Below are 13215 nucleotides of genomic sequence, written 5' to 3'. Positions count from 1 at the left end.
CCCCGCCGGAGACGTATGATCATCCATCACGGATAAAACATTGCGTGGACACAAGTTCCTGCTTGAGATGGCGGGGAGCGGCGAAAGAGAGGGAGGGTTGTAAACAGAGAGAACATACAAGTCAAATTGCCGCCGACTATGGAAATCAAAATGAAACACTCAAGAGGGCCGCCGTCTGATTTGTCGGGTCAAATTGAATGCGTCTCCCTGGCCTCGGCGAGCGCGCGAAGCATACAAGATGAGGTACTGCCTCTTGTTTGGTATCTTCCCCTTGATCTCCGTTTAGGAGACGGCGCGATCCGTCGCCCCCCCCCCCCCCCCTTCCCTCTCGCTGATTGAGAGAGTTCTCTGTGAGTGGCCGTGGCAATTCCAACAACAACAGCCGACCTCCTCTGGCAGGAAGAGAAGCCCTCAACCACAAGAGCGGGGGCCGGCGGGAGGCGGGAGGCGGGAGGCGAGCCAACGGGAAGGCTGCTTGCGGTCGTACATCTCTGGGGGCGGAAGGGTGGCTGCATGTGTTGCCCAGACGGGCCCTCAAGTAACTTCACCACGTCTCAACGGCGCTCATTACGAGCAAAAAGAGCCATCCATTCAGGACTGGACGATAAAACAAACCCGTCTGGGCGGTGGGAGGATAAGGGGGCGTCAACAATTCGAACAACACGGTGAATAGTCGAGGGTTGAACGGCACATCGTTTTTACGGTCTCTTGATTTAATGTACTTCTTGCGCCGCGTGTTCGTAACGCATCAACAGGGTTTCCCGAAAAGCAGCAAATATTTACCCGTGAAAGAGCGGCAGTAACTCAAGGATCCCTGCGGCCGGCGCTCTTTTAAACATATTTAAACGGATATAACTCAAAGCAGGCACCCGCGCCGCATCGAGTATTCATTTTGAAGCCCCGTGTTTACACCGCTCGGTTTGTTAGCCCGGTGTCTCCATGCAGCCGCCTCCTGCTGGGATGTTAAGGAAGCATCAGCCATCGTGAGATGAAGAGGAAGAGACGGGGTGAGGACTCCCGAGGCTGCATTTTCTTCCATTGAAAAAGAAAAAAAAATATATATATACCCCCTAGACCAGCTACACCTACTTCCACCTAGAATCCTAGCATCCGGCTTCGAAGTTCTTACGAGGGCTTACGAGGCGATGGACGCGGAGATGGAATCCGCTCACGCCGAAACCGTTCCCACGCTCCCGCGCAACCGCCGTCCGCCGAAAAACCCAATCCGAACCGCCGCCGACAGAAAGCGCAGAACCGTCCGCAAACGCAGGTCGGTAATATAGCATAGCTACGTCTCCCCTATTTAATACGGAATTCTGGACTTCGGCTCGGCTGGTCGGACGGACCGTGTCGTTTCCTGTCGGCGGAAAAAAAAAAAAAAAAAAAAAACATCGGTCCATTAACTCCGCCGCATTAGGACTACACACGGCATGATAAATGAGGCTCTGGAGATCCGGAAAGGATTACGGCGGAGCATAAATATGTGAGTTTCCATTAAACAGGACGTAAACGCGGGTGGTCATGTGATCATCGCCGACCTACATACAGATATTTAAGTACATTGGCGAGCAAATTATTCTACCGTTATTTATGAACTATTATTTTTTCACTGAACATTGACACGACACCAAAATATTTAGCTTCTTTGTATCGGACCAAGAGGATTTCATGATAGGCTATTTTATTTTCTATTTTTTTTTTTTTTTTTTTTAACCAGACATGTTTCAGGAGCTGTTCGGGGGGGAAAAAAAATTACGGTATGTATTTGATTAAAAGTTCAAAAAATCTTTCGCCGTAAATATCTCACATTACAAATGGAAACTTGCGGCTTATTCCAAAAAAAAAAAAAAATTCCTCATATGAATACAAGAGCAAGAAAATCAAAATTTGAAATTGAATGACTTGAATTTTGAAAAAAGCCTGGCAGCTTCCAGCAGCCCTTGGCCCCTTTGTCCCGGTAGTTCGTACATATCTGGTGTCGTGTTCCTCATCTCATGTGAGGCGTCATTTCATATCTTTGTGCTTATTTTGTGATCTTTTTTTAATAATCCCTAAGAAAGCAAGCGGTGAACCCAGAAAGAAGATGCTTTCTATGGAAATGAAGCACGAAATAATAACGAAGCATGAACGTGGCGTACGTGTGACCAATATGGTGCGTGAATATCATCGCAATACAATTATAAAAAAAAAAACTTTTTTTTTTCTGTTACTTTAAATGAGGAAAAAAAAATCTGTTATTTTGAATAGGAAAAAAAAACATTATTTTTTCTGTTATTTTAAATGGGGAAAATTCATTCAAGATATGAAAAAAATGCAAGATTTAATTAAATTTATATTTTAAAGGACCAATGTATGCACATTTTTTTTTCTTTTCAAATTTAGAGGGTTTATAATGTTCAGTAGCACATACCGTACTTTCACGTCTGCGTGTGTCCCTGTACTTTAATTTCTGATGACTCTCCCTCCAGGCGTCGATGGATTTGTTTTTATTTGTTGCATAACGCCAGACGGAGGTTTCCGGTGACATCCATGCGTTCCTGCTCGCCCTTCCCAGTCATCCAACAGGGAACGTTCAGGGTTCAAGCCAAGGGGACGCAGTTTGTTAAAAGGAAATTGGAGTAGGATGCCGTTGCGCTGCTCGCCCTCTGCGTGACCCCTGCAGGAGGTGGCTGTCTGTGTGTATGTGTGTGTGTGTGTGTGTGTGTGTGTGTGTGTGTGTGTGTGTGTGTGTGCAGTGGCAGGTGAAGGTAATCCACCATGTGCTGCTGCCATCTTTAGTCTGGCGTTTGGGCCAGGTACACATCAGCTGTTTTGCCTTTGCGTGTGTGCAAATATTATAAACACACACACATGCGTGTCAGCATTTAAATGTCAAACTGTTGCTAAGACAAATATACTTATCGACCCCACAGCATCCTCATGTATTCCCAGTGTTATTAAAGTAATTATAACGGATTTTTATGTCTAGACGTTTATGTTCGGATTGGACAGAGGCCACAAACTAACCTTCGAGGCGTTCACTGTCCTCTACCTCGTGATAGAATACCACAGGAAAGGTTGAAATTTCCGAATTGTGGAAAGACAGATGGAGGCAAACACAAGTTGTTTGTGGTCAGGTGTGTGTGTGTGTGTGTGTGTGTGTGTGTGTGTGACAGGAATTGATAAATATGTTGCAAACAAGGCTATTGCAACGGGCTAATGTTAATTCCACTCAAAACCGATGTCCGCCACAAAGAATGGATCTTTAGCGTGTGTGTGTGTGTGTGTGTGTGTGTGTGCATGTGGGTGTGGGTGTCTAAATGGCAAATGGATTGCGTTTATCTAGCCTTTCTAGTTCACTGACTACTCAAAGTGCTTTTATTGCACTGTCACACACACACACACACACACAGGCACACACACACACACACACACACACACACACACACAGTTGGCAGAGGGGGGCATACAAGTTGCCAACTTGCAAACACATTCGCTGACATTCACACACTGATGGCGCGGCATCAGGAGCGATTAGAAAGTCAATATCTTGCTCAAGGACACTTCAACACAGCTGGAGGAGCCGGGGATCACACTGGTAATCTGCCCATAAGTCCGGCTTGGAGAATAAATGCCAACGTATCTAGAATTTGACCTAAAATCAATTTACGGCTGCAGGTTTTATCCACAGGTTTTATGTTTTTATTTTTCTATTTTTTATTTTTTATATTTTGGTTTCCATTGTCTCTGGACAGGCGCTTGCTGTTAAAAGAATTAAAAAAATGAAAATCAACAAGAAAATCAGAAAGGTCTGCCAATAAATACTTGAAGGTCAACGGGTGTCGCAGGGAAATTGAGTGTTACATTATAGTGTAATAAATGTGTAATAAATGTGTAAATAAGGTGTAATAAATGTGTAAAATAAGGTGTAATAAATGTGTAAATAAGGTGTAATAAATGTGTAATTAAGTTAGACGCCATGACGCTGAAATGATCCACCACACGAAAGCACATCTTAGAGCATATCGACATTAATCAGAGGATGTCCGAGTTTTTAATGTACGTCTGAACACTTGACAGCAAATCTACGACTGAGCGAGAAGGCGGTAATGGAGAATGTACTGCCGCCGTTTTTGTTGTGAGGCGGGAGGGAGGGGGGGGGGGGGATGAAGGCGCTTTTAGTTGCCATAGTGAAGACCTTGAGTGACTCATCCGATCATTATAATGGTGTTTGTGGCGGCTCATTTGCAAGGCGGCACAACGCGACGCAGACGGAATCACGCCGAGCACTTTGAAGTGACGGACCCGTCACTCCAGTCCAAGTCTTCTCTGGCCGAGACAGCGACCCGTCGACGCGCACATAAATGTGTGTGTGTCAAACCGCACTATTCTGCACGGATTATTTACTGCTACTTCTAGTGACTTTGAACTGAACCCGCTCATACAAATATTATTCCCAAGTCAGAATAAAGCAGAATATAAGAATATACAGTAGAACAGGGGCGCCCAACGCGGGTCATTCACCGAGCCTTGCCTTTCAAAATAAAGTCTTCAGCAACGGTCCCCAACCTTCACCGCGGACCAATCAATGCTTGACAATTTTACCGTGAACTGGGGGGGGGGGGGTACAAGTAGATTGTTTATATTACAACTACAGTGGTTGGCAATCAGGGCCTGCAAGGCCTTCTCTGCTGGCCTAAAAATATCTAAATCTGATTTTAATTCTATTTCGTCCATGAATACTTTATTGTATAAGTCCAAATGGTCTGTCTGCTTCCTTTCATCTCATTTTCCCTGGCTGCGCTGCTTCTAGACATGTATTTTCAGATCAAAGCATTTAACCAATCACATTTCAGTCATAATTTGTGATCACGCAGGGTCAAAGTCAAGGAAAACTGCCCGCAGAATCAGATTTACAGGCGCTCGAGCCAAAACTAAGTCTCGATGAAACCGATCAGATTTTGAGTTGTGACACCAAGGCCTTCTAGAAGGCTACAGTAACGTCAGCATTTCATACGCCCTTTGATCGGATAGTCAGAGAGTGTGCTAGCCAGGCTGCATCTGTAGCGATCTGCACAAACACAAATATAGTTGTGTTGATGCAATAGCTAGTTTGTCAACCTGTGACGGCTGAAGGAACAGAGGAAATTGATGTGGTTGCAGATTTATTGTCAAAGACGGACTTTTCAAGAAAAGCTAGACATCGTCAAGAAAGGCCGGGCCATTCCGAAGCTAGCTAGGCCTGTTACAGCAAGGAAAAGGATTTGTCCGTTAAATATGAGCTCACAATGTCCAAGGAACACCGCAAATTGAATCGCTATATTGCAAGGCTGTATTGCTAGGCTTGCTTGTTATTTGCCAATGGTGTTTGGAGCCACACTGGGTTAGTAAATTTCACCTAACCGAGGCAGCAACGAGACACATTTCTGCATTATAAGATGTTTTTTATAGCCATAAAACCGTTCTTGAGGGGTGGATTGATAAATAGAGCACTACTGAAGGCCTAGGTGTGAAATGCACGGCCCGCCACTGTGCAACTATAATAATAAGTCCACCTTGTATTCGTATGCAACTTTATTAGCAGCTTCCTCGTAACATTGCGCTAACAACATAACAAGAGTATAATGAAAGCTTCATTGCGTCATTGTCGCATACTCCTGGTATTGTCTGTTAAAATCTGTCTTTTTCTTGGAAGTTATACGCTCTTCTTCTATCTCTTCACTAAACCTTTTACCCATTCGAAAAGAAACTTCCTGTCCGACGCCTGTTTTTTACTCATTTTGCTAACTAGTGGATTACATTTTTGGCACTCAAGTTACCGAGATGTAACCAAGAGATTTTTCAAAATAAAGATCAAGACTCTGATAATAAATCCAAGGGGAATAATTGATTATTTCTTGGGCGGCCGGGTGCCAATAGATCCACGGACCGGTACCGGTCTGCGACCCGGGGGTTGGGGACCGCTGCTCTACGGCAAAAAAATGGCCCAATCGCGAGCCACAGAATAAACAAACAGCACAGGTAGTGTGGATAGATGGCATGTCATTAAAAATTAGCTGTTAGCCTATCGTCCATCTCGGCTGCAGTATTGACGCGCTTGATCGACATACAGTACGGCCAATCCGAGATCTCGATTCTTCAATACTGTTCCGCCATGACGGACGTTTGGAAGTGTTTGAGGCTGGGCTTCCTATTTAGTTGAGTCCATTCAGTGCAAGATGTCATCAGAGTAAGGCAATGTCCAAAAATGTAAACAATTGTATTGTGCCATATATGCTCATGCTGTTATGCAAGAGAAACAATACATATTTTAAGTATACATTTGCGAACCAAATCAATTTTTCCCACAGAAATCAAAGTAAAACCCATCCGTCCATTTTTCCCGCTCCTCCAAACATACTGTACTCTTTGGAAACTCTTTATGGGTTTATTTGTGGCAAAAAAAATAGAGAAAGGAATCAAAGATAACCTGAGTTATTACTGTTTCTGGTGTTCTTCTACGCTTGTACCCTGCATTTCCTTCACTAAATCAGCAAAAGTATAGCCTTCTTGCCGATGAGACCCCCACGAAGGCTAGCTCCAGAAAGCTGAAATTTATGAATCCAAACTTATATTAACTTTTCTACTTCTTTCAGACTTGAGACCTTTGCTTCATTAATATACCGTATTTTCCGCACCATAAGCTGCTACTTGTTTCACACGCTTTGAACACTGCGGCTTAAACAATGATGCAGCTAATTTATGGTTTGTTTTTTTTTAGGCCTAATGAGCTTCATGCCACTAAAACATTTAGCCTCGTTACATCGGACCAATCAAATCACTTTGAAATTCTGAGGCCGTTCAATTCCGACACTGAAAAAGACGACTTATAATGGTTTTAGCGTGCAATCAGCTAAAGTAGGAAAAAGCGGGGTTAGAAAATGGATGGACGGATGGACTTTTCCTTGTGTTATTTACAGGCACGGTTCAGGAAAAAAAAGACTTCCACTACGTATTTGTGGATGTTACCGGTATGTATTTCATTGAAAGTAAAAAAATAAATAAAAAAAAATTCTGTGTAAATACGTCATGTTACCACCTGGACACCTCCTGCTTATAGACACAGTCAAAATATGGTGCGGCTTATATTCAGGTGCGCTCAATAGTCAGAAAAATACTGTACTCGCGCCGTTAGCCACATCAGCCATCTTTAGCGCATCTTTGTTCTTCAGAGATTTATAAATGGTTGACTTAGCTGCGTCGTAGCGCTTAGCGAGATCCGTAACACGAACGCCGCTCTCATGTTTAGCTATTTTTTCCTTCTTCCGATTGAATAAAATTCTTAACACCACTATTGTTCGCACTTTTTTGGGAGCCATAATGAGGACCAGCTTACGAAAGAAAAGCATTATAACAGTAGAACACAAGGATAAACGATGTAGACAGCGCGGACTAGCATGCACGACTGCGGCTACGCTACGACACGGAAAGCCTGCGAGTTTGTTTGTTTGTACAGGTCGGTTCAAAATGTGACCGAAAACAGTTCGTAGGGCGATTTGTTTGCAATTAGGGGCGTTCGTAAACTGAAGTTCTTACACCTGATGGATCCTGATAATAACCCACTTGTGACGCTTAGCAGAAGGCTAAGGCTGCTAATATCAGGGTTCAAAATGGCCACTGGAATGTAAAAGACCGGACCAATCACAGGAGTCCTTCATCCGGAGAAGGGAAACGGGCCGAAGGTTGAGCCCTGAGGAACGCAGTCGGGGAAGCAATCGGAAACAGGCGTGTCGGTCGCATCCAGAGGCATTTTGAATCCACCAAAGGGAGTATCACACCTCCTGTGGGAGCTCTCCCATATATCTGAGTCTTTGTATTATGGGATGGCGCAGCAGTCCACATAGGTGTGACCCGACCGGCACGGGAGAAAGTATGACGTGCCGCTCGTCACCTCCTTCTGACACCCAGCCGCCGTGATTGTGTCCAGATTAAAAATGCGTCGGGGATCCCCCACTGTTTTGGGTCGTGAGCTAATTATGGGATGTACGGATGATGTGCTCAAAAGCTGATTGACGGCGGGGAAGCTACGGATCAGTGGCCATTAAACTCACCTCCCCCCGGATTGCGACGGCTCCCCTGGCCCGAATGAAGGCGGATTTTGACTGATTTCAGCCGGATCGATATTTACAACCCCGCCTGGGCGGATAAAAAAATCCTTGAGTCGGCTCTCCTGACCTCAGTCCATCCGGCCTTGGTCGGAGCAGGCAGACAAAATTAGAATTCTAACTGGATAACAACCGAAAGACGGCAAGCAAGGGGTTACGACACAAATAGCGGCTCGTTTTACTGAGAATATCATCTCGAAAACATCCACAGAAATACAGTAAGGGGCCTAAAAATACAAACATTTTACATTCGAGCGTGTTATTATCGCGTAATGTAATGTTGACACACCGATACGTCACAGCTGCAGTGCAAAGCTCCGTCCGGTGGCCATCTTTGTTTACCCTCTCCCTCCATCGATCCTCCCCGCAGGTCGCATCACCCTGGATATTTGTCATGCTGGACGAAAAGGCGGTGTTTACTCTGCCTGAGACGCGAGCCTCGCCGGACAGAGCCGCGCACGCCGCAGAGAGTCGGCGGGCGAACGGCCGACAGGTTATTACACGTCAATACACTGGTAATTACGCGGGCCACAAATTGTTCGAAAGGCAAACAAACCATATAAATGATTTAAATTTCTGCAGAGGTCCTCGGCGACGGCAGGAGTACTTCAGAGTGCTTAATTAGGTAAAGGCGGCCTGCAAATACTGTGAAATAGAAAGTACTCAGTTTGGATTCTGCATGGAAGAACGGCTGAATCAATGGGAGCACTCAGGTGTTACTATCAAATTGTAGGTATTGGAGCGTGCTGATTTGTCCCCCCGCGACACACACACACACACACACACATACTCACACACACACACACACAGACAGACACGCTCACACACGCATGCACCTTTATAGACATTGGAAACACAACACCCTCGACATGCCGCTTTGTGTATCCAGACCATATATATAGATGTATAAATACATCTATATATACATGTTTATATCTATATCTATATGTATGTGTTTGTGTGTGTGTGTGTGCATACATACATACATACACATTTACACATTCATATCTACATGCGTATTTACATATATATAATTTATATCTATCTATGTTTCTTTGTTAATTTAGGAGTGTCTTTGAGTGGACATGGGGCCAAATGTATTAAAGGGTGAAAAAAAAATGTTTTGCATGATCTTAAAATTTTGTATTTTTTTGACGTACCCTTTTTTTCTGTCCCATGTTGTTTTTTTTTTTTTTCTTTAACACTTAGTAGACACTATGATTCCACCCCTGTCCCCTGCATGTGGGGTACAATGCCAAAAAAAGGGAAAAATGAAAATTATTTTTGTGAGATCTCACAAAAGTTTTGTAAGATCTCACAAAAATTGATATATTTTTTTTGCTCTTCAAAATGGTTTCTCCCCTAAGGACCTCCATAAGGGGACAACATGGTAAAAGGGTATGGGAAAAAGGACAATTACTAATTTTTGCAAAATCTCTTGGGATGGGAATAAAAGACAAACTTTTCTTGCAAAAATTACTATTTTTTGCAATGTTCCCTTCGGAGGCGCTATGGGGACATGAGGGGGGGCGAAATTAAAAAAAAATATTGAAAACTACAAAAAATATATGTTTAACATTGTTTTTTTTAAATATATATATTTTTTCAGTGTCTACCCCATTGTTCAACCCTACCCTTTCTATGGTTCAATTTTTTTATTTGGTTGTGTCATGGAGGACATGGGGGGGAAAAAAAATCATTTTTACAAGATCTTGCGAAACTTTTATGAGATCTCACAAAAATAAATCTTTTTTTTTGTGGTTTCCCCCATCATATGTAGCCCTTCATAGGACATGTCAGGAAAACATAGTGGACACTGCAAAAAAATAAAACCTCACAAAAATTTTGCGCATCCTCAAAAATGTTTCTACATTGTTTTTTTTTTTAAATGTTTACCTCTAAGTCCCCAAGGGCATGGATCTGTTACCGGTCCGCGAACCATTTAGTACTCGTCCGCAAAGAAAATCTTTCTTGTTGCAAATGGAAAAAATGAGCCAGAGAGAGCTTATTTGGGAGGAAGCAAGGAAACGATGAGACTGCAGAAATGAACGCACACTGCCCGCTTAAAGAAAGCAGCATTTAAAACAAAAGATTCCTACCGAAGTCATGGGTTCATCACAACAGGTGATGCACAAACGCCGCACCTGTGCTTCTTGCGGTGAACAGCGAATGATTTAATAATTCATAATTGATAATGTTATGAATATATATTAATATATATTTATATTTTATATATTATTTATATTTTATATTATTAATATAATAATTTATATTATATAATGATATATTATGATGTTATTGATTTATTATATTTTGATATTACGATAATATTACATCATTGTAATTTCCTTATATAAAGTGTCATTGTTGAATTGTTGAACTAAGAAAACTTTTTATTATTTGAACCCCCGCGACTCTAACTGGTCCGCGGAAATATTTTCATCCCTGGTCCCTGATGCAAAAAAAGGACAAAAAAATCCTCACAAAATTTTTGAGCCACCTTCCAAAAATTTTTTTTTTTTTTAACCTTTCAAAAATATTTCCCCCGCAGTCCCCTAGGGGGACACTGCAAAAAAAAAAAAAAAAGGAACTGGGGGGATTTCCTTCGTAGAACCCGCACCGGGTTTTCATTGTCGCCGCGGGATCCCGGATCCCCGGATCCTGAGATCCACGGCCCGTTTTCCGGGGAGCCGCCGGAGATCCAGCCCTTCGACACGCCGCGCTCCTCTTACGTCCCGTCCGTGGAGCAGCGAGCTGGCCACGGCCGAGGATCCTCTCTCTCTCCCCTCCCTCTCCCTCTCATTCCCTCTCTCTCTCTTTCTTTTTTTTTTCCACGGACCGATCTCCTGCTTTCTTTCCCTACCTTTACACACACACACACACACACACACACACGTCCCGTGGACTCCCGGGTGGGCCCCGTCGGCGCGCCGGTGCTCCACGGATCTGCGTGTTTGCGCTGCGCCTCCGTGGCAATGGATTGATTTCAGCGTGTGTGTGCGTGTGTGTTTGAGAGAGAGAGAGAGAGAGGGAGAGTGTGTTTTTTCTTCTTCTTCTTCCTCCTCCTCCTCTTCCTCTTCTTCTTCTTCTTCGAACCAAGTTGAGGACAAGCAGTCCGCCTAAAACCCGCGGCTCGGACGGAAGTGTTTACCTGGCGCCGGATGTTCCCGCACGTTTTTGGATGTTTGAACTTTTGAGAAAAAAAAAGAAGAAGAAGAAAAAAAAGGGACGAACGTGAGATTTTTTTTTTGTAATTTTTTTTTGTTGTTAATTTTGAAGGATTTTTTTTTTTTTTTTTTTTTTTGAATTTTTATTTATTTTATTTTTTTTTGTTTTGAAAGCGAAGCTTCCGCCGGCGGTGGGTGGGGGGCGGCGGCGGCGGCGGCGGGGGGGCGGCAAAGATTTCGTCGGTGGAAAAGTGATGGCCGAGCGGGGAGCTCTGCGGCTCCTCTCTCTCCTCTGTCTCACCTTCCTCCATGTCGACAAAGGTAAAAAAAAAAAAAAACACACACACAAACACACACACCTTTTTTTTGTCTTCTACTTTTATTCACCCCACCCGTGTGTATTCCGGGACTCGACGTCGCGTCACGAGTTCATAAAGAAAGCCCACGGTTTCCACCTACCATATATATATATATACACATATATGTGTGTGTGTGTGTGTGCCACTTTCTTTTGCACGCACACACACTTACACGCGTGTGTGGATCAGGTAAAGCACGTGTTTCACGCAGAAAAGCCACTCACGTTTGTTTGTGGAAATGCACCCCCCCCCTCCATTATCAAAATTAAGGGGGGGGGGCTTAAAAGTCGAGTACCCCCCCCCCCCCCATGCAAAGAGTCATTAGCGCTTTCTTCCAGGGAATAGACGGCACCATCAGACCGGCGGACATCTCATTACCGGGGCGTCAATACGCGTTTAGTTGATGGATAACCCCCCCCCCCCCTTAAAAAAAAAATCATTGATGTGTGTTAATTGTCTGACAGTGACGGTGCATCACACACACACTCACACAGACGAATTTAAGAGCCATGAGAAAAATGTCCTCCCCCCCCCAACACCTTCACACACACTTATCACACACCTCACTGCGAGGAGATGGAGGGGTAAATAGGAAGTATATCGGAGTGCAACATGTCCCCCTCCTCTTGCAAGATGGGGAAATAGTTGTGTGTGTGTGTGTGTGTGTTACGAAAGGCCGGTTGGGTTGAAAGTGTGTGTGTGTGTGTGGTGGTGGGGAGCTCTCGGCCTGGTCCGTCCTGATGAAAGACCCTCTCCTGCATGAAAAGCGCTCTGCAGTGGCAGGAGGAGGAGGAGGAGAAAAAGCCCCTCCTTGGAGATCAGTACAAAAGGGGGGGGTTGGAGGGTCTGACTGTCTGGAAAGTAATAAAACCAGGAGATTAAGGGGTCCGGGGAGTTCCTTTGGGAGGTTTGATTGATTCCAGAGAATTGGACCAGGGACCCACACGCAGAGAGTCTCGAATTACACATTTCTTGTATGTGTGTGTGTGTGTGTGTGTGTGTGTTGGCCCACCCCCCCCCAATGTGTTTATCCAAAACACATCCCTCCTCCCGGTAGGTCCTCCAGAAATTAGCCCCCACCCTCCGCCTGAAAGTTCCCCCCCCCCCCCCCCCCCCAAAAAAAATAAAGAAAAACTATGGCTTTTGCAAACAAGTGTTTGTTAGAAGAGTGTAAAAAATCCATTTAGGCGCTATCTTATCTCTGCGATCCTGCTTGGAGGGGGTGCTGATTGTCTCCCAGTGGACGATGCAAATAACTTGTTGAAATCTGTAAACATTTGACAAGCTCCCCCCTCCCGCACCCCCGACGGGACCATTCTCCACGGTTTAATCTTCACAGACCTCCTCGGATGCATCCCCCTACTCTGTAAACAGTTTTTTTTTTTTTTTTGACATGTCAAGTCCCCCTTTCCACCACACACACACACATACACACACACACACAGTTCAGTGTGGGTGCACTGCGGGGAGGCCTGGCGGTCAGTTTTGAAATATTCCAGAAAGAATATATTCTAATGGAACGGCTCCAAACTAGGGGGCGCCACTGATCCGTCGCCCGTTTTTCGG

General features: G+C 44.3%; 1 protein-coding gene across 28 annotated transcripts in view; it reads left to right on the top strand.

Annotated features, from left to right (window-relative positions):
* The first annotated feature begins 11330 nt into the window (after window positions 1-11330).
* neo1a (neogenin 1a) overlaps window positions 11331-13215 on the top strand; it is a 158429-nt gene continuing 156544 nt past the window's right edge. For 27 of the 28 annotated variants that reach the window (XM_086144110.1, XM_086144103.1, XM_086144106.1 and 24 more), the window contains exon 1: window positions 11364-11611. In XM_086144110.1, the coding sequence (XP_086000236.1) occupies window positions 11545-11611 (67 nt within the window). In that variant the 5' untranslated portion in view covers window positions 11364-11544. The other variant, XM_086144095.1, reaches the window with a different exon arrangement.

The sequence above is a fragment of the Fistularia commersonii genome, chromosome 3 (assembly GCF_037954325.1).
Source record: "Fistularia commersonii isolate RoL2024-O1a breed Wild chromosome 3, RoL_Fcom_v1.0, whole genome shotgun sequence".
NCBI lineage: Eukaryota > Metazoa > Chordata > Actinopteri > Syngnathiformes > Fistulariidae > Fistularia > Fistularia commersonii.
The sequence above is the reverse complement of the archived record's forward strand: the minus strand, read 5'-3'. Positions and strand labels throughout refer to the sequence as shown.